General features: G+C 34.8%; 1 protein-coding gene across 6 annotated transcripts in view; it reads right to left on the bottom strand.

Annotated features, from left to right (window-relative positions):
• The window catches only part of SLC4A10 (solute carrier family 4 member 10), a 477442-nt gene that overhangs the window by 342029 nt on the left and 112407 nt on the right, over nt 1-23006 (bottom strand). For 2 of the 6 annotated variants that reach the window (XM_024927814.3, XM_008974413.4), the window contains exon 1: nt 18491-18697. Coding sequence is in view for 1 of the 6 variants with exons in the window: in XM_055108674.1 (XP_054964649.1) it covers nt 18491-18538 (48 nt within the window). In the remaining 5 variants the exon portion in view is untranslated. Of the gene's footprint in view, nt 1-18490; nt 18948-22079; nt 22144-23006 lie in introns of those variants that run through there. The other 4 variants (XM_055108674.1, XM_014343995.5, XM_008974414.5 and 1 more) reach the window with 4 other exon arrangements.

The following is a 23006-nucleotide window of genomic DNA, read 5'->3' as shown; positions in this document are numbered from 1 at the left end:
ATCTATATTGAATTGCATATTACCTTGGCCTCAGGTTGTTTCCTTTTCACCATTTCTAGTTAGAATACTTAAAAATATTAAAGGAGTTTGATATGAAATATGGATCCACAAAAATAAATCAGAATTTGGATGAGATTTCCATTAGAAGATTTCATAGCTCAAAAGCATTAATATTCTAACCTGAACTGGAGAAAAGAAAACTTGAACCAAATGATTTTTGTCTTCGCTACAAAAATACTAGTGAAAAGTTTAAGAAACCAGAGGCTGAAACTATTGACTTAAAATGGGAATTTTAACTAAGTCTTATTTATTTGTACTGACCTATTTTTCATGAATCATGGATCATCTACATAAAGATATTATGATCAAAGCAGTGCAATATTTTTCTTATGCCTATGATTAGAATTTCACCTCCCTAAATGAGTTGAATTCCTACTGCATTTCTTAAAAGACGGGAAAGCCACTTCATTACCACTTCCATTCTTACTCACTAAGACATTAACAGAAATTGAGTTAATGTAAATGAGTTAACTAAAATTTAAGATTCATTAATATATGAACCATTCATTTTTAACACTTGTTCTAAATTTCAATTGCATTTTGCCAAACATTCTTGTGCCTTTTTTTCTAAATACGCAGATTATTTTTAAGAGAAAAGTAAATGTGTATTGATAACTTATTGAAACATAATCATCAAATCTTTTTTTATGGAACCATCTGAGATTCAGTAAACTTGAAGTCTTTCCATTCCCATTCAAGATACTTTTTGAACCAAGAAAAACAACAGAAAAAAATGTATTTTTTCAAGAAAAGCTGATTCTAATGCCAAAAGTTTCAGTATAACTATGAAAGTTAGGTTCTAGGATTCAATCTAAAATATTTGGTCTATTTGAAATCAAAAGGGCTACTTAGCTAACTAGATATTTTTACATTAAGATACATCACTATACTAGGGAATCAAAGATATATGTATCCTTTTAGTTCTATACCAGGCCATGCTACCATCTGAATAGATGGGGCAAATGTGTTTAGATGGAGGTGAAAGGTTAGGAATACTGAATTATATTGCTAGGAGAGATAGTGAAGATTAATTTTGTGAAATGAGATGGAAGAATATCTTAAAATTATAAAAGGAAACAGATGGAATTATAAGTTACTAAAAGTAATTTTGTGAAAAGTCGATTTTTTAAAGCAGCATTCAAGGCTGAATCAATACCTTCTAAATGAATATTGTATAATTATAAGTTCCTGAATTATGAGGCAGCTTCATGTATTTTTAATGGACAATGTGGATATTAAGTTCACCATTTCATTATCCTCATAAAGATTTAGCAAAATATTATATTACCTTATATTACACAAATGGTCTTTACTGGATATTCCAACTCCCTTTATTAGACTAGCACTACTATCCAAACAACTTCTAATATCAGGCTAAGAGGACTGACGTCAGAAAGTTGTTGTTTAGTCTTCATGATAACCAATTATAATGAATATGTTAAAAATCTAAATAGAAAGTACTACTATATTCACAATACAATAATGAATGTGAAACAATTACTATGGTATAACTGCTACAAGATTACTCAATTTAAGATAGATTACTCCTAATTTCAGCTCTTAAGAACTAATTGTTTTTCAAATCTCTTAAAGATAAAAAGCAGGATTATTAAATCAGAGCATTATGAGCAAGGTTCAAATCATCATGCTTTATTTCACTAACAACATATAGGGGGGCTTAGCAATTTTACTTTTGTCAAATTTGTCATATATTATGACTTTTGGTCAGTTCTTCAACATGGTTTTGATGATACAAAAGCTACTGGATAGTTCAAATAAGAATGAGTATCTTCATAAGAAATGACATAAATGAAAGTACATAAAAATCATCTTAATAGAATAAATAAAAACAAGTGTCTCTGTCTAGTCTATCATATTGTAATAAACAGTAAGATTGGAAAAGGATAAGACACTGAAATACCTTGTTAACTGGACCTCTTTCAACTTTGCTCTTAAAAATTAAAAAAAAAAATGTCGTTTTTGAGGAAGCAAACGAACCATTTCATTCATTATTCAAAAATTGAAAATTGTCATGGCCAAAATGGTATCTAGAGAGGATCTGTAATGATGAGGCTGGAGACTTATACCTTATACCTTATAATGTACAAGGGAGCCAGGTACACAAGCATTTCAGTAATACCTTGTTACCCATGAAATTCACCTTACTGGTAAACTAAATTAAATAATGTTTCAAATAGTTCAATGTTTCGTTTGAGCTGTGATTTTTAAAGAAAATGCAGGCCAGGGATGGTGTTGTGTGCCTGCAGTTCCAGCTACTTGGGAGGCTGAGGTAGGAGGATAGCTTGAGACCAGGATTCAGAGGCTGCAGTGCACTGTGATGACCATGCCTGTAAACAGCGACTGCACTCTAGCAAGAGCAACATGGCAAGACCCCATCTCAAAAAGAAAGAAAGAAGGAAGGAAGGAAGGAAGGAAGGAAGGAAGGAAGGAAGGAAGGAAGGAAAGAAAGAGAAAGCTTACTTCATAGAGAAATACTGATAGCAAACAAAGTTGTAAATGGAATACAAAAGAAAGTTAGTAAAATGTTTACCGAGTTAATTGACAAAGTTTGTTAAATACCATTGAGGCTTCTAGTGGAAGTGAAAACTGGTATACAATCTTTCTGGAAATAATTTTAACAATACTTATAGATAGCCTCAAAAATGAGCCCAGCAGCTCCTTAATGACATGGTTCATTCCAGAGTGGAGTCAGGGAAAATACAAGACAATGTTGAAAAACTCTGTGGTACCAGACTGTAAGGGAGTATTCACAAAAGGATGGAAGCATGTTAAAGGAACATGGGAGCCCTCAATTGAGAGAATTCATTGAGAAAGAGTTCTCAATGTCCACAGATGAAACAATCAATCTGAGCAACGAAGTACTGGATTATGACCCAGAAAATAAAATAAATAGCTTTGAGTCCTTACTGAAATAAATAAATAATTGAATAAAAAATGGAGAAGTAACAGCTCTTCTCCACAGATTTCAAATATCTAAATGCAGAAAGAATAAGAGAAATAGTCACCATGAGCTATTATAAATGGAATTGCTTTCTTGATTTATTTTTCGGATAGTTTCCTGTTGGCATATAAAAGTGCTACTAATTAGCATTTTGTACTTTGTATTCTGAAATTTTACTGCACTTATGCTCTAGCTCTAACAGTTTTTTGGTGAAGTGCGTAGGGTTTTTCATATATGAGATCATGTAGTCTGCAAACAGGGACAATTTTTGACTCCTCATTTCCAATTTAAATGACCTTTATTTCTTTCTTTTGCCTAATTGCTCTGGCTAGGACTTCCAGAATTATGTTGAATAAAAGTGGCAAAGTGGGCATCCTTATCTTGTTTTAGATTTCTGAAGAAAAGCTTTCTACTTTTCCCCATTCAAGTATGATGTTAACTGTGTGTTTGCCATATATGGCCTTTATTGTGTTAAGGTATGTTCCTTCTCTACCTAATTTGGGAGGGTTTTTATCACAAAGGGATATTAAATTTTATTAATTGCTTTTCTGCATCTATTGGGATGATCATATGGTTTCTGTTCTTCTTTCTGTTAATGTGATGTATCACATTTATTGATTTACATATGTTTAACCATCCTTGCATCCCTGAAATAAATCCCACTTGATTGTAGGGAATGATCTTTCTGATGTGCTGGGTTCAGTTTGCTAATATTTTGTTCAGGATTTTTATGTATATGTTCATCAGGGATATTGGCCTGTAGTTTTCTTATTTTGTTGTGTCCTTGTCTGGTTTTGGTATCAGGGTATTGCTGGCCTTATCAAATGAGTTTGGAAAAATTTCCCCTCACTTCAATTTCTGGAATAGTTTGAGAAGAATGGCATTTGTTCTTTATGTGTTTGGAAGGATTCAGCAGTAAAGCCATTAGGACCTGGGCTTTTCTTTGATGGGAGACTTTTTATTACTGATTCAATCTCATTACTTGTTATTGGTCTGTTCTGGTTGTCTACTTCTTCATGATTCTGTCTTGGCAGGTTGTATGTTTCTAGGAACTTATCCATTTCTTCTAGGTTTTCCAATTTTTTGTTGTATAGTTGTTGATAATGATCCTTTGTGTTTTTTTGACCATGAGTTGAAATGTCTCCTTCTTTATCTCTGATTTTATTTATTTGTCTTTCTTTTTTTCTTAATTGGTCTAGCTCAAAATTTGTCTTTTTTTATCTTAAAAAAAAGAAATACCTATAAATAAATTTAACCAAAGAGATGAAAGATCTCTAAAATAAAAACTATAAAACATTTAGGAAAGAAATTGAAGAAGACACAAATGAAAAGATATCCCATGATGATGATTTGGAAGAATTAATATTGTTAAAACACTCATACTACTCAAAGCAATCTACAGAATTAATGTAATCCCTATCAAAATACCAATGACAGTCTTCACAAAAACAGAAAAAATCTTAAATTTTGTATGGAAGCCCAAAAGACCCTAAATAGACAAAGATATCTGAGCAAAAAGAAGAAAACTAGAGGTATCACACTACCTGACTTCAAAATATACTGCAAAACAATAGTAACCAAACTATCATGGTGCTGGTATAAAAACAGACTCATAAATCAATGAAACAGAATAGAAAACCCAGAAACAAATCCACGTATTTACAGCCAAATGATTTTTGACAAAAGCACCATGAGCATATATTGGAAAAAGCCTTGTCAATAAATGATGCTGGGAAAACTATGTCCACATGCATAAGAATGAAATTAGACCCCTATGGATCACCATATACAAAAATCAACTCAAAATGGATTAAAGACTTAAATGTAAGACCTGAAACTATAAAACTACTAGAAGAAAACCTGTAGAGGAAATGCTTCATGATATTGGTCTGGGCAAGGATTTTCTGGATAAGACCTCAAAAGCACAGGCAACAAAAGCAAAAACAGACAAATGGGATTACATTAAGCTGAAAAGCTTCTGCTCAGTAAAGGAAACAATGAACAGAGCAAAAAGACAACTTAATTGGAGAAAACACTTGCAAACCTTGCATCTGACAAAAGGTAAATATCTAGAATTTATAAGAAACTCAAACAATTAAATAGCAAAAAATTAAATCAGAAACTCAAATAGCAAAAATTAAATCACCTAATTTAAAAATGGGTGAAAGATCTGATTAGGCATTCATCAAAATAAGACATTCAAGTGACTAACTAGCATATGAAAAACTGCTCAACATCACTAACAATCAGGGAAATGCAAATCAAAACCACAATGAGATATCACTCCAGTTAGAGTGGCTATTGTCAAAAAGAGAAAACAAACAAACAAATGCTGGCAAGAATGTGGAGATTTTCTCACAATTGGTGAGAATAAATTTGTATAGCCATTATGGACAATATCCTCAAAAAATTAAAAATAGAACTGTCATATGACCCAACAATCCCACTACTGCCATATATCTAAAGGAAATGAAATCCATATGTTGAAGAGATATTTGTACTCCCATGTTTACACCAACACTATTCACAGTATCCAAGACATGGAGTCAAATTAAGTGTCCATCAATAAATGAGTGGATTTAAAAATGTAAGCCAGGTAGGCCGGACACAGTGGCTCACACCTGTAATCACAGCACTTTGGGAAGCCAAAGTGGGCGGATCACCTGAGGTCAGGAGTTCGAGACCAGCCTGGTAAACATGGTAAAAACCTGTCTCTACTAAAAATACAAAAACATTACTGGGAGTGGTGGCAGGCACCTGTAGTCCCAGTTACTCGGGAGGCTGAGGCAGGAGAATTGCTTGAACCTGGGAGGTAGAGGTTGCAGTGAGCCAAGAATCGTGCTACTGCACTCCAGCCTGGACAACAGAGTGAGACTCTGTCTCTCTCTCTCTCTCTCTCTTTCTCTCTCTCTCTCTAGATATATGTATATATGTATATATACGTATATATCTATATACATTATGTATATAGATATATACGTGTATATATATATATACATAAATAATAAAAATTAAAATGTAGGCCAGGTATAGTGATGCACGCCTGTAATCCCAGTGGTTTTGGGAGGCGGAGGCAGGAGGATTGCCTGAGGCCAGTAGTTCAAGACCAGCCTGAGCAACATACTGAGACCCTGTCTCTACAAAAAAAAATAAAAATAAAAATAAAAAAATAAAAAAATTAATTAGACAGGCATGGTAGTGCACACTTGTAGTCCTGCCTACTCAAGAGGTCGAGGTGAGAGGACCACTTGAACCCAGGTCCTTGAGGGTGTAGTGAACCATGATTGCACGACTAAACTCCAGCCTGGGTGACAGAGCAAGACCTTGTCTCTTAAAAAAATAAAAAGGTCAGGCGTGGTGGCTGTAATTCCAGCACTTTGGGAGGCCAAGGTGAGTGGAACACCTAAGGTCAGGAGTTCGAGACCAGCCTGGCCAACATGGTGAGACCCCATCTCTACTCAAAATACAAAAAAAAATTAGCCAGGTATATGGTGGCGGGCGCCTGTAATCCCAGCTACTCAGCAAGATAAGGCAGGAGAATTGCTTAAACCCAGGAGTTGGAGGTTGCAGTGAGCTGAGACTGTGCCACTGCACTCCAGCCTGGGCAACAAGAATGAAACTCCAACTCAAAAAAGGTGAATAAATAACAAATAATACAAATAAAAATAAAAATGTAATATACACACTCAATAGAGTACTATTCAGCCACAAAAAAGAATGAAATCCTGTCATTCACAACATAGATAAACCTACAGAACATTATGTTAAGTGAAATAAGTCTAGCACAGAAGGACAAATACTGCATGATCTCACTTATACAAGGGGTCTTCAAAAAGCTCACAGAAAATGTGTATGATAAAGAAATTTGCATGAATTTCAAAAAAATTTTGCACCAAAATAAACTCATACTAACTTGTTATAACATGTCTGATGAGTATCTAGAAGCACCTAGAAAGATAAGACATGAGTTTGAAAACAGCCCATATCAGAGCAACACAAATTCTGCTAAAATTGAACCAAGAACAAACATCAAATTTATGATGAAGCCTGAGTGGAAGAATGGTGAAATCATTGATGCTTTATGGAGACAATGTCCAAAATAAATCAGCAGTTCACAAATGGATAACTCATTTTAAGAAGGGAAGAAACAATGTTGAAGCCCACAGTGGCAGACCATTCATATCAATCTTCAAGGGAGAAAATAATCTTGTTTGTGCCCTAACTGGAGAGGACCAGTGATTAACAGCACAAGCAATAGCCAACACCATAGCTATAACCAATACTTCAGCTTACACAATTCTGACTGAAAAATTAAAGTTTAGCAAACTTTCAACTAAAACAGTGCCAAAATCACTGCACCCAAATTATCTGCAGACAAGTGCAGAACTTTCAATTAAAATTTTAAGCAAGTGGAATCAAGATCCTGAAGCATTTCTTTGATGAATTGCAAAAGAGATGAAACATGGCTTTACCAGAATGATCCTGAAGACAAAGCACAATCAAAGCAATGACTACCAAGAGGAGGATATGGTCTAGTCAAAGCAAAAGCAGACCCATTAATAACAAAGGTCATGGCATCGGTTTTTTGAGATGCTAAAGTCATTTTCCTTGTGGACTTTTTGGAGGGCCAAGGAATGACAACATCTGCTTAGTATGAGAGTGTTTTGAGCAAGTTAGCCAAAGCTTTAGCAGAAAAATGCCCAGAAAACCTTCACCAGAGAGTCTTTCTCTACCACAACAATGTTCCTACACATTCCTCTCATCAAACAAGGGCAATTTTGAGGGAGTTTCAATGAGAAATTATTAGGCATCCACCTTAAAGTCCTGATTTGGCTCATTCTAATTTCTTTTTTGTGTGAATCTTAAAAAAAATACATAAAGGGCACCCATTTTTCTTCAGTTATTAATGTAAAAGAGAGACTGCATTGACATGGTTAAATTCCCAAGACCCTTAGTTATTTAGGGATTAATTAAATGGCTGGTATCATCACTTACAAAAGTGTCTTGAACTTGATAGAGCTTATAATCAGAAATAAAGTTTATATTTTATTTTTATCTTTTAATTACATTTTTCTACAAACCTTTTGAAGTCTCCTTATATATGGAATCTTAAAAAGTTGTTTCCGTAGAAGTAGAGAATAGAATAGTGGTTACTAGAGGCTGGGGAAGGTAGGGAGAAGGGAATGATGGGTAAAGTTTGGTCAATGGGCACCAAGCTACAGTTAGATAGGAGGAATAAGTTCTGGTGTTCTATTGTACAGTACAGTGACTATAGTTAACACATATATTGTATATTTCAAAATAGCTAAAATCAAGGATATTGAATGTTTTCATAATAAAGAGATAAGTGTTTGAGGTGATGGATATGTTAATTACCCTTATTTGATTATTATACAACGTATACTTGTATCAAAACATCATACCATACATATTTACAGAATAAATATGTATAATTATTATGTGTCTATTAAAAACCAAATAAAAGTTTTAAAAAGTCATGAGGCAGACACCTCCATAAATGCTACAGGAAATATTTACCAATGAGTGCTAAAATTAATGTGCAAAAGTTTGAGGAGAAATAGGAAATTCACATAGTCTCAAAGTATCTCCCCAAATATATTATTACAAAGGGAAACTTTTTTGACTTTTCAATGGGAAAAAAACAGAAGATACCTCCATAATCAAAGTTAATGTCACCAGAAGTAAGATATGTATATCCTGATATAAAGAAAGGAAAACGGAACATCACTTCTACAGTATTATTGACAAACAATGCATAACCTCAATCTAACCATGAAAACCTCAAACACAAATTGAGTAATAATCTCCAAAACATTGACCTGTACACTTCAAGAGTGACAAGGTCATGAAAGAAAAAGACTTAATAACTGTCACAAACTGGAGATTAAAGAAATGTGATATCTAAACACAATATGGTACTCTGAATTGTATCCTAGAACAGAAAATGGACATTAGTGAAAACACTGGTGATATTCGAATATGGTAGTTTAATTAATATAATTGTATCAGTGTTAACTTTCTAGTTTTTAGAAAGTTAAGGTAAGGAGGATGAAAAGGATATGGGAATTCTGTACTATTTTTGCAAGTATTCCGTGAGTAAAAATAGAGTCAAAATAAAAAGCTAAAAAATGATAAAATTAGTTTACATTTACTTTTGATGCCTTCCAAATGATCCTAAAAATCAAGTATTAATTTTATAATTAGGAAAAGGATTGTACTGTATTATAATTATCAATTTATATTATTGACATACTTCTATATTACTGTCAAATGGATACATCGAGTTATTGAGTAAGCATTATTGAATCAAGGATTGAATTAATTGTGCATATCAGGTAATGATTTTCATTCAAAAGGAAAACTATTAAGCCAAGAATAAGAATAATAGCTACTATTACTGAGTCATTAGTCTAAATGATATAACACGTATTTTTTTCATTGCTTCTCACAAACCTGGGAGATAGATATATTATTACCATTCCTATTTTGTAGGTAAGAAAAGTAAGACATTGAAAACCTAGATAACTTGCCAAAATTGACACACCTCCTAACTGAAACTTTTAGAATTTTCCAACTCCAATGTCCAAACTCTTAACAATTAATGTCTGCTAGTGTTGCTGCTTAATCTATTACCCATAATATATTTAACAAGGAGTTCCATGCACTTGGTTCTGTGAGAGCAGCACAAAAATTATCTTAAATAAGCTGCTTTCAAGAATCCAGCCACCGATTGAGGCAACAAGTTATATGTATTTGCATTTAAGTAAAATAATTTACATACGGATGCTTCTCAACCTACAATGGAGTTATGCCCTGGTAAACCCACTGTAAACTGAAAATATCATAAGTTGAAAGTGCATCTTCCATATATGGAATTTTCCATTTACAATGGGTTTATCCAGAGGTAACACCATGGAAAGTTGAGTAGTATACTGAATGTCCATAGATTTTGCACCCTGGTAAAGTTGAAAAATCATAAGCAAGCCATCATAAATTGAAATCATCAGGATATATATACATGTATATACACAATATTGCAAAGTAATAGGTAATATGCTAAATAAGTAAATAAGCACTTAATTTTCTAGCCCATTATGATTTATTGTTAAAAAGGCTGTTTTATGGCAAAACTTAGTGTCCCAGCATTCTTACGGTTAAAATAATTTAAAAATATATGATGATTTTTCTATTTTGTTGATATTTAAGGCAAAAATTCTCAAGCTTTAATGTACATAAGAATCACCTAGAAGTTTTTTTAAATGCTGGTTTCCTTAGTGCTACTCTTTAATATTCTCAGACTGTAGGCTTAAATAAGGCCTGGAACTTGAATTTTTAACTAGCCCTCCTGACAATTCTGATGCAGGTGGTCCTCAAGAGTAAGGTTTTCAATAATCCCATTGTTTTGGAAAAAAATACCAAATTTTTATATTTACTATAGGTGTTCTGTCAATTATATATGACATGTTTTTAACAGACATTTATATCATAAAGTTATACTACAAAGTACATGGTTATGCACTAAAATAAATTATATTATACCTTAAGGGTGTGTCTTGCTGCTGTCTCTGTGTTGGGTTTGTCGTGTGTATGTGGTGGGGTTTTTTTTTTTCATTTTTAAACCACATTCATATATCTGAGAAAATCAGAAGCATTGGGAGAGGTTTATTCCCAGAAAACCTTAAATATCAACAGAAATTCACCACTTTGTGAAAAAAGCAGTATGGATCTAACAATAATGAAATACGCTTCCTAAGCAGAGCTATGTTTTGATCCCATCTGGTAGTTGTTATATACCTACTTTTTATGTCACTTGCTTTCTGAAATTTGACTAGGTCATCATCTTTTATATCAAAGCCTCATTAGTCAAAAGGGGGAAAAAAGACACTAGAAAGAAACAGCCTTCCCTAAATAATTTTGGTTTTCCAGAATTAGCAAGAACAAGTGGAGTTACAAATAAATGTTGGAGGCACTCCAGCAACCTAGCACATTCAATATGCAATGGGAAAATTCTGCCTTAAAAACTTGCTTATTAGATCCTTAGAGCATAATTTTCATGATGAATGAGCAAGTCTTGCTGATGTTGGTACAGGGACTTTGTCATTAATTCAAAACTATATCAAGAGTCTTTGGCTATAATATATCCTCACTCTATCCAACTGAGTTTGTAGATTAATCTCCATTTTCATCTTCTGAGAGCACCTCTCGAGTTCTGAGCTACTTGGAATTCAACATGAATTTGGTATTTAAGCTCAATGTAGGAACCACTATATAAATGGCACTTCTGCAATTTTTGTGTTATTCTTGCTATATTGCATAGAAATTTACACTAAGACAAAACTGCAAAATATTGCCATAAGAAATTAAATATCTAAATACAGTGTGACTCAAGTGAAATAGTTCTCTCTCTCTCTGGTACATAAAATGCACCATATATTCTCTTAACTCAGCTTTGAAGATATATTCCAAGACCTCTAGGTCTGCAAATAACCTGAAACCCTGACCAATCTCAGCATTATCTTGACAAACAGAATCAAATTTGTGGTAAAGAATTTCTTGTGGGGGGAGGAAGTTATTTTTATTTTGTGAATATTTTATTTGCCCTCTTCTTAATTTATATAAATGTAACTGATATAAGCATTTTTTGGATACTTGGCCTTCTCCTTGTTCATGATAATGCTAAACAGTAACTTACTTTTAAAATAATTTTTTGAAATAACGTTTACATAACATAAAATTCACCATTTTACAGTGTGCAATTCATTGGTTTTTAGTATATTCAGAGTGTTGTGTAACCATAACTGCCACGTAATTTCAAAACATTTCCATCACCGCAAAAAGAAACTCTGTACCTATTAGCAGTCACTCCTAACTCTCCCCTACATCCCAGGTCCTGGCAACCCCTAATCTACTTTATGTCTCTAAGGATTTGCCTATTCTAGACATTTCATATAAATGGAATCATGAAATATGTGGGCAAAAAGACCTGACATTTTATAGCACCTTGTATCAGAGTACTTTCATATTTTATTGGAGGGGAAGATGTGAAAGCTCGTTTTATAATGGGATTCTTTTTTATTGTTTAATTAGCCTTAAGGGAGACAAGTTACTTATTAACTAGAAAAAATATTTTCAAATCCTAGCTTAGCACTTCTTAGCTATGTGAACTTGGATAATTTATACAAATCTCTGGACCTCAGTTTCTCATCTGCAAGGCTGGAAAACATTAGCAACTTTTCAGGATTATCATGAGGATTACAGATGTTTGTACCTATCATGAGCCTGAGACAATATCTATTATTACTTTACAAACTGCCTAATTTCCATTTTAATTTGGAACTCAGCCATTGATGCTATGCTAGTAATAGAGACTATATAATAGTGGAAAGAATGATAAATGAATAATCAAGAGATTTGGACTCTAGGCTGAGTTCTGCCATTAACTAGCATCATAAGTAGCATGCCCTTAAATATATCTCTTTATGTCTTTGATGTCCAGTTCCATCATCCGTAAATTAAGGAGCCAGTCTAAAATCTAGACTCCAGTTGATCTCTACAATCCTGTGGTCAAAATATATATGAATCTATCTATTAAAAATAATGGTGTCAACAATGAATAACCTTCCAAAACAATCTATGTCAGAAAATAGAAAGGAGGAACACTCCCTAACTCAGTATGTGAGGCCATCACCCTAATACCAAAACCAAACAAAGATATTATAAGAAAAGAAGACTACAAACCAATATCCCTCATAAGCATGAATGCAAAAACTCTCTACAAAATATTACCGAATCAATCCGACAACCTATAAAAAACTGACAACACCAAATGCTGGTAAGCGTGTGGAGCAAGAGGAACTCTCATTCATTGCTCATGAGAATAGCATGTAGTACAGCCACTACTAAAGACAGCTTGGCAGTTTTTAAATATACTAAATACTCTTATACAATCCAGTAATAACACTCCTTAGTATTTACCCAAAGAAATTGAAAACATGTCCACACAAAGATCTGCACATGGATGTTTATACCAGACTTATTCATAAGTGCCAAACTTGGAGGAAACCCAGATATTTTTCGGTGGGTATATGGATAAATAAACTGTAGTACATCAAGACAATGAAATATAATTCAGTGATAAACAGAAATGAGATATCAAGTCATGAAAATACATTTAAATGCCTATTACTAAATGAAAGAAGCCAATCTGAAAAGGCTAGGTACTGTGATTCCAACTATATAATACTCTAAAAAATGCAAAACTATGAAGAAAGTAAAAAAGTCAGTGGTTACCAGAGGTTAGTGGAAAGGGAGGGATGAATAGGCAGAGCACAGAGGATCTTTAGGGCAGTGAAATGACTCTGTATAATACTATAATGGTGGATACATGTTATTATAAATTTGTTCAAAACTATAGGATGTCCAACACCAAGTCCTAATGCAAACTGTGGACTTTGGGTGATAATGTTTCATCAACTGTAACAAATGTACCACTCTGGTGAGAGATCTTGTTAATGGGGGAGCTATGTATGTGTAAGGGGCAGGGGATATATGGGAAATCTCTGTACCTTCTGCTTAATATTGCTGCGAACCTATATCCCTCTCAAAAATAAGACCCATTAAAATATATATATATATATAATTCCATAAAAGATGCAACACACACAAATTATTCCCTTTTTCTAAAAAAAAAAAAAAGTAGTACACCCCAAAGAGTATCTGAGACAACTGTTTGTGGTGCGAGAATATATTAAAACTTCAATCTAAATTTATTTTACCTAAAAATAAAACATAAAACTTAACTAATATTTACTATATAGATTGACAATGGTGTCCTCACAGGAAGTCAAATGATCATTGTCATGTGCCCTATGTGATATGGGAAAGGAAGACTTGAAGTCTCTCTCACAGAAGGGCTGAGAGTGGCATCCACATTTCTCCATTTACTTGCGGCCCATCGTAATACACTGCAAACTATTCATGCCTAGTTTAGACTTCTGAAGCAACCATCATTCAAGGTTAGAAAGAAATGATATATTGGAAGTATCATTGTATTCTGACCATGCTCTCTGACTGTATTTGAGTTCCAGACCTTGGCCCAGATATTTTCTAACTCTTCATCATAAACTAGCCCACTTCCTAATCTGATCTCAATATTTTTATCATAAACATAATATTAATAAATAAGTAAACTCAATACTTATAGCCTTCAGATTCTACCACTCATTCCCAACCTTAGCATTTTATACATATATTTTATTTCCATAGTCACTCACCATGCTAGAGTAATAATTCAAATCATGAAAGTAGAAACAGGGATTAATTTCTTATACTTCATTTTGCTTCCTACTGACTACAAGGTGTAGTGAGTATGTTTTCTTTAAACTCAGATTATAATTTAAATTTCAATGCAAATTGAATAGAAAAAACAATATTACTTAGCCAATCCATGTGCTCTTTTTGTTACTTTGACATTTTAGTCCCATTTTTCTTTCCCTGATTTAATTACATTAAAGACTTTTTATAACTTTTTTCCACAAATAAAACAATTCAATAAACTGGGCCACTTGGAAATATGGAATTAGCATTTTCTAAAAGTACTAAATCCAATCATCTATCCTATATCATCAAATTATCTTTTAAAAGTGAACTTTACTGTAGTTTTATACCTTAGGGAAATGTTATGAGTAAGCTCAACTTAAGTCCTTTTTCAGACATCAGAATCTTAGAAGGGATCCAAAGTAGACTCACTGTAGATCACCCAAGATTAAACGTCATGAGATATAAATATTTGTTATATATTCTGCTGGAAGCTTCTTCCATGGCCTTATAATTTTTAAATTGTTAGGTTACTCCTAAAAGCAAATTCAACATTGAATATCAAAGGAAAATGTGAAATCATAATGCAATCCTAAATACCAGGCTTCATACTTTTAAAAGGCTAATTCCATTCTTACTAAAATGATATCACCATTATTACTGTTACATATATTCTCCATATATATCCATGTCAAAAAGGTTATAACAATTATTAAATATTTTGAAGAGAAAGCAGCAGTCTCTTAAAAAGTTAAATCGAGTCCTATTTCTAGTCTAGCTGGAGTGTGAGGTTTCACATATATAGGGTGTTTGCCTGCCTTATTTATTGCTGCATCTCCAGCACCAAGAATGTGTTTGGCCAACAGTAGGCACTTAAGAGAACACATCTTTCTGACACACTTTTTCTGTAACTTCAGACATAACAGTCAGGTGCTACCAAAACAAGACTATACACTTAGCCAACAAGAGTGAACGCTCTAACCCTTGGAGTGATTAGAGTCTACAAAATGCAATGATGGCTTGTCCAGCAAAAGGAAATTATCACTGAAGCTTCCTAAGAAGGACTGGGAAAAAAAGAGAAACATATCTAGGCCTCCTCTGCCCATATCCTTCAAATGTACTTTATATATACTATACTAAATGGAGGTAAACCCTGGGAGGCTTAATGAGAATCTGTTCTTCCATTTCACTTGAGTCAGGATTAATACATTCACTCATTTGACATACTTATCTATTCTTATTTTTCTTTCTCTTTCACTTCTCTACCTTTCTACCTCTGACTGCTTCTGTCCCATATCTAATCTTGGCTTTTAATGCCTGTTCAATTGGCTCTCCAAGCATACTGCAAAGTTTTCGTAATTATAACTAAAAAACTCCACCTCCCACCTCCACTATGAAGAGTCTTTTCCAGTTCTCCATTTTCCACTTTTCCTTCTTGGTAGAAAGTACTGACAAGCCACTTCTCATAAAAACCTGAAACCTATACATCCTCTCAATATCTACATTGAGATGAATATAGCAATAATATATTCATTTTACAGCAACATTGACAATGATAATAGCAAGTTTTATTGAACACTTACTAAATGTCAGGAACTTCATATATGTTATTTAACTGATTCCAAAACTCAAGAGATATATAATAACATTCCCTTTTCATTTTTCAGTTGAAGAAGCTGTAACTTATAACTTTCCCAATATCATATAACAAATAAATAGCAGTGTTTGGCCTTGACTGAGTTCTAAATATTATGCTATATTGCCTCTCACAAAATTATTTGCAAAGTCGTCTGATTAATTTTCTAAAACAGAGCCCAGATCTCTCTTCCAAGCATAAAAACTTCAGCCCAGGAACTGATCATGTTAAGCCTGGTTAAGAATGTAATGTAAAAAATATTGAATTTTTAAAAAAATTTCTGAACTAGTTTTAGATGACCTAAATTCTAGCCCTGGTTTCATCACTGGGTGATCTTAGACATGTTATTCAGACTCCCTGTGCCTCAATTTCTCACCTTGAAAATGAAAATAATAAAATCTGCTTTACATAACATGTTTGTTTTGAAAACTAAACAAAAAAGGTTTTCATAAAAGCAACTGGGGGAGTTGCTATACAAGTATAAAACTGGACCAGTAATTCAGCATCCTCTCTAGCCCCTCAGGCTTGTTTTTCTTGTAATGATCTGCTAATATGATTCCCTCTTACCATTAAACTGTCACTATTTTGTACTGACCATTAACCCCATGACATGCAAACTTTTGACTCTGGCCTTCAAAAATTTCCATCAGATGTATTGTAGACCTTCTTTTCAGGAAAGACTTGTATTTTCTCTGCTCTTTTAAGCTATAAATTGGTTGCCCATCTAGCCCAGTAATGTCATACTCTTTTAAATTCCTCTAGTTAATCCTCATTTGGTCCTAAACCCTTTAACTGTTCCCCACAAGTGACAATCCATAAGCCACATCAAACTGGCTTTAGCCTGCTTTTCTAGGACAGGTTCCAACACCCCACCCCACCCCCACCGCCAGCCAAAAAAAGGGTTGGGGGTTTCCCTAAACCTTCCCTAATCCCCATACCACGATTCCTGTGTATAGTTCCCGTCTCTCATCCAGGGAACAAGAGTTCCCTGGTATTCTTAACAGTATTTATTCTGAGTACTAACAATCCTAATTTATGTATTTGTTCAAGTTTGGGAAGATAGACAAATCTTTTACACTTATTTTTTTATAACTCCACTTTGATGCCACAAAGAAATATCTCTATTTTTAGGCAGACAGGATAATTGACAAACTTCTTTCTCCTGTTCCCTTTCTCCCGGCCCCCTACCCCGACACTGCCCCTGTCCTCTATTGAGACTCTATTCTTGGTGGTAACTCCTTGCATTCTTCCCATCACTCTGCTCCCTCCCTGCTCAAACCTGGCGTCCGCAGGAGAACTGGGCATGCTCAGTCGCCACAGTTGATTCCGGGGATGCAAACTGGAATCTTTTTGCAGCATGTGAGCCCGGCAGGAGAGGTAAGGCCCTGAAAATACTGTGGCCCAGAATTTGTCCACTCCTCCAACGGAAGCATTTTGTTGAAAACCTAGGAATGGACTCGGAAATGGACAGCTCACCGCCAGTCCCTTCCGCGCAAGGTGGGTCACCAACCTTAGTAACAGGGAGCTGAGAAACAGCCCCTCCGTCTGGTTTGGTGCAGGGAGGGGATTTCTGCTGTGGTAGCACTGATAGATGGCTGGAAGCTATGACTGTCATCTCTGTTGCATCAAGAAAATACTGGGTTTTTTTCTTCTTTTTTTTCCTTAAACACAGCAACAGCAGCTGCTCCAGACAGAAAAAGATGTTGCCTGAAGATCTCCAAAGTCTGCGAGCCAGACAGAGAGATTGTGGAGAGGATAGGCAAATCAATCACTTACACAAAAATTAAATGTAGGGAAACAGCTTAAGAACCCAGAGGTAAACAGATGGGCTATTACCAAATGACAGTTCAGAAACCTTTCTAATATTCACATCTGAATTGTGTGCCTGTCCCCCAAAAATGCATACCTTCTTTGTACAAAAACCATGACACATTTGCCTTTGAGAAAGAGACAGAACACACACACACACACACACACACACACAGACACACACACGATCCTTCTGTTCTTTCCCCTGGTTTCTGTAGAGACTAAATCTCTAGAGCTGCAACAGCAGCAGATTCCCTCACCTCACTGCCTGGGGATGAGGCAGGGGGAGGAAATTCGATAGGGATTAAACATGATAAAAGGGGGCTTCTTTGCAAGGGCTTAAACCAGCACACAGCCTGAGAATCAGAGAGATAAGCAGTAACAGGCAGGCAGAGAGACACGTAACTGCCCCTGCTGCTAAAACCTAGCCATTTCTTCAAACAGCAGCAAACATGAGACATTTCATCACCGTAGTGCATCCATATTGGGGGGGGGGGGGGGGGAGAATCGTGTGCTTTGCTTTATGCATTTCAGTCTCCCAAGATGGGAGGAGACCCCTGTCCATATGTCGTAGGAGCTATCCACCACCCCAAAAGTACACTCGCTGCACCTAGCTAGCAGACCGCTTGCCTAACAGGTTTTGCAGCAAACGCGGTTAATCTATGTGATAGCAGGTTGTCTCTTACCGTAGGCAGCAGCGGCTCCATTTGGGCTCCCTGGTCTTTAATCTCCATGTTTTGTAACGCCTCTGGAATAAGCACCTTGCTCTGCAGTGTCTTCAGTGTCTTACACTCAGCCCGGCACTCGCTCTGCTTAGTATTCGGATCAGGTAGCTCTGAAGCAGGAGGCAATTGCACACTCCAACTCACCAGAGTCACATGGCTCCTACTCACTCGGGCTGCTGGCCAGGTTTTGCACTGAATGCCTTGGATCCCTGGGCCGGTAAGAGAGATCCCCCAAGCCCTGTATCACTGCCCACACCTGGCTACTAGTATAAAATACAGCAAGCAATGCTACAAGTCTAATGGGCATTAAAAATCTCACCTAAGATGCTCACTTTTCATATAGACTAGTCCAAGTTGGCCTCCAACCAAATCAGTCTGATTTTGACACTTTGAGGTAACTCGCTTCATTCTCAGAACCCTATAGGAGACATAATTCAAGCAAGATGATGTAAATAAGGTTTACTAGGTGTTCCGCTCTGAGTACCTGGGGGCTTTTAAAACAGATAAGATGACTTTAATATTAGCATGTCTTAGTAAGGCTGAACTATTCACCACCAACGACAACAAAATCAAGCATTTAAGTCACTGTTGACTCAGTAAGGATTGGACAGATATTTGCAGTATTTTAAAAGTGAAAAACTTAGGTAAGTCACACATTATTAAAAATAAAGTATATGTTTTTCTATGATTTCCCAACAAAAATGACAGAGAAAGAAAGTATTTTGATAGTAGGAATGATCAGGATACTAAAGCACTTTGAAAAGACAATGAATCTGACAAGAATAGCCCAAGCATATATCCCTTTGCCTAAAAGTCTCAACAAAATAGGGGTAGGGGATTATTTAAATAATCCACAGAAGAAAAGACATGCTCTTTTGTAGGAAGAAGTAGTTGGTGAGGATCATCAAGTGACTACACATATTTCCTAAAACTGATTATAGATCTAGAGTGTTTTAAGTAATGAAGCCCATATATCACTGAACTCCAGACTAAGTGTATGGAGGTTACAAATGAAGAGTAATAAAGAACTTTCAGGGATTAAAAGAGGGTGACTAAAAATTATTAACATAGTTTGTCTTAAATAAGAATAATTTTACCAGATTCTAAAACCTTTAATAAGCAGGAATTAATATTAAATTATTTTAAGCAATACACCAAAATTTTCCATAATGCTCATTGCAGGTAGAATTATCGATAACTTTTATCTGCTTTCCTTCTCAATACAATTCTTTACAACAAGCTTCTATTATTTTTATAAGAAAACATTTATTTTAAAACCCTAATGATTAATATAGTTAAGTGGCTACTTTCTGCATAGCATACTGAGTTGATACCAAGGGTTTAAATAACAAGATATCTGACTGGGAATTTACTGATATTGGGGTCAATTTGATTTTCTACCACAGACTGATGAATAAAAGCTACCTTCCCATTCAAATGACCATAATCAACAATCACAAACAATTTGTTATAATAAAAATAATAACTTCACTTTAGAAAGATTGTTTCTATCCCATTGAGAAGCCTATGTTGTTCCACTGACATTTCTTCAAAGTTAATTTAAATATAACTAAGAAAAAGTCTGGCCCTTAATTCCAAAAGCCAAAATAAAAGTAAAATTGTATTTAAAATTACTTTTTATCAGTATTTTCTTAAAATGTATATTATTAAACTACAAAGGTACTTTGCTGGAACAACCATTGCTTGAGTGCTTACGATATGACAGAGCTACTATTTCTGCCAATATAATAGGACTCAGCCTGGGTTGCAACAGCAGACAGTCTACTTCTAAAGATCAAGAAAGCCTATGTATCTAAAGTTCTCTGATCCAAGATGTCAAATACTAGCCTAGCACAACAAAGTGGAGAAAATGATCCTCATTTAATCTGCTACCTATCTAATAGAATATATGAAAATTAATGCCAATGACCTGACAGAATACATCCACATACTAAATAAGTCCCAATGAAGAAGATAGGTATAAAACTAATAACTCCTAGGAAGAAAACCATCAGTAGGTAGTGGAATTTACTAACAAAATCATAGAATTTTACAGCTCAACTTCTCCATTGATTTTCAAACTCAGAAAGTGAAGAGAAACAGATGGGAACAGGAAATACAAATTGCATGAACAACTTTTTCTCAACTACATATTATCTGCCTTGGAGATTCTGAAATGTCCTTGGTGGGGGTGAGGAGAAGAAGTAGGTGAGGATATACTTTTTGAAAAATACTCCCAGGTAAATTTTATATTTCTGCCAGTCTGGAGCTCTTTCCACTACAGTAAAGTTTCCTTGGATCTGAGATTATAAAAATAGGTTCCTGTTTAGCCTGCTCCTATTTAGAAATCCAATGAGATTCTATTAGTACAATTTGACAGCAATGATTTCAATCATCACATTAAAGTATTGCAAGACTGAATTTATCCAAGGAACTAAATGTTCCAGACACCCTACTGGAATGAGACAATAGTCTGATTTTCACTCAGTCAGTCCTACTATGTGTGAAGTACTATGCTACTTCCTGTCATGCACAGCAATATTAAAGTGGAAGTTTCCTCTCTGAAGAATGAAATAAAAGTAGGGATCGGCCACAAGCCAACTGTATAGACAGAGGAATAACAGAAAGTACTAAACAGAAGAGCCACCTTCCTGTCCAGCTGCCCATGTTGTGACCAGTAGGAAAGGAATACAGCCACCATGGTGTGCTTCCTTCCTTGATCTCTCCTGTATCTTCGGACTCTTGCTGACCTCAAATTTTACTAATCCCTTAAGTAAGCAAATCAGCGTGGATTCAATGTACTTTCAGTTCCTACCTCCTTTTGCTATTTTAAGCCCCTGGTGTTAAGATATGCACATTAATATAATGTTTATCTTAGAGAAAAGATCATCTAGTATTGATTGTATTGGAAGAAAACACTGGATTCTAAAGGTATTGCCAACACTGATATTTCAAGAAAACACTTTCAGTCCTGGTGGTATTGAGTTTCTGGCTTAGATCTCAAAGTTCTTTGCTTTGGCCCTTTTTAACATAAAATAACTAAATTTTAGGTTGCATTGAGTTCAGAAATATAGTCTGAACAGTAATACTATGTTAGTGGTAATATTACCAGTTCAAGAATAATATTTCAAAAAATTACTATTTTTCACATACGAAAATGCATATATTTACGTCATTTATTTATGTTTCATTCCTTTGTATCTCTTATCCCTTGAGACCTATACAAATGTTCTCAACAACTTAAAGCATTATTATGAAGATTTGTCAAATACAGTTGACCCTTGCCAAATACAGTTGACTAAAGTTTGTATTAAAACTACTAGTAATGGAGGGGTTAGAGGGACCAAGTCTCTGAGCAGTTGAAAATCTGTGTATAACTTTTGACTACCCCCAAACTTAACTACAATACTGTTGACCGGAAGCCTTAATAATAACAGAAATAGTCAATTAACAGATATTTTATATGTTATATGTTTTATATACTTACAATAAAGTAAGCTTGAAAAAAGGAAGTGTTAAGCAAATCATAAAGAAGAGAAAATATACTTACTGTTCATTAAGTGAAAGTGGATCATCATAAAGTCCTCATCCTCATCGTCTTCACTTTGAATAGGCTGAGGAAGAGAAGGAAGAGGAAGATTGGTCTTGCTGTCTCAGGGGTGGCAGAGGTAGAAGAAAATCTACATATAAGTGGATCCATGCAGCTCAAACCTCTGTTGTTCAAGGGTCAGTACAAAAGTATTTTGTTGAATTTGACCAACCCAAGAAATACCAAAAATGCTTTCTTGACAGCTTAAAAATGGTGGCACTTAACCATTAAGAAAAAGGGTAAGAATGCCCATTCTAAAACCTGGCATATCATAAGGAACTTCTTTGTATAATACTAAAATTTAAAGGTGTCAAATGACACTACGTTTTTACAGATGTTCTTGGACTCCAACCCCATAGTGACTCCAGTCATCAACTATGAAAAGGAATATATAAAATAAGTAATTAGGGCGCCCATTCCAACACTGGGTTAATGTCCACATTTAAAAAACTCTCTTAGTCCCACTTCTCTTAGTTCATGACTGCTTTTTCCACTTCTGAAGATTGGAACAAAGACCTGATTTTCACTTTTTGTCCCAATTGCCTCCTACAGGGAAACTCATAGAAGGCCTACTCTCTAGACTGAGTTCTAGAGGGCAGCACCTTAATTTAATTTAACTCAATTCAATAAAAATTTGAGTACCTACCATGTGCTAGCAACTATACAGAAACAGATAATAAGACATAGCCCCTGGACTCAAAGAGATAATTTAGAAGAGAACAAAGATAACATCATTCAGCAAAGTGCTATTTAAATTTTAAAAAATTCTGCAAAAATCAGAGGTAGACCAGAAGACAAAATGACTAACTTTTAATAGCATTTTTCTCACCCTTACCCCAGAGATTTAAAATCCTTAGGGGACTTGTTTTTATGGAAAGACCTAATTTT

This window comes from Pan paniscus, chromosome 13 (genome assembly GCF_029289425.2).
Source record: "Pan paniscus chromosome 13, NHGRI_mPanPan1-v2.0_pri, whole genome shotgun sequence".
Classification (NCBI taxonomy): Eukaryota; Metazoa; Chordata; class Mammalia; order Primates; family Hominidae; genus Pan; species Pan paniscus.
The sequence above is the reverse complement of the archived record's forward strand: the minus strand, read 5'-3'. Positions and strand labels throughout refer to the sequence as shown.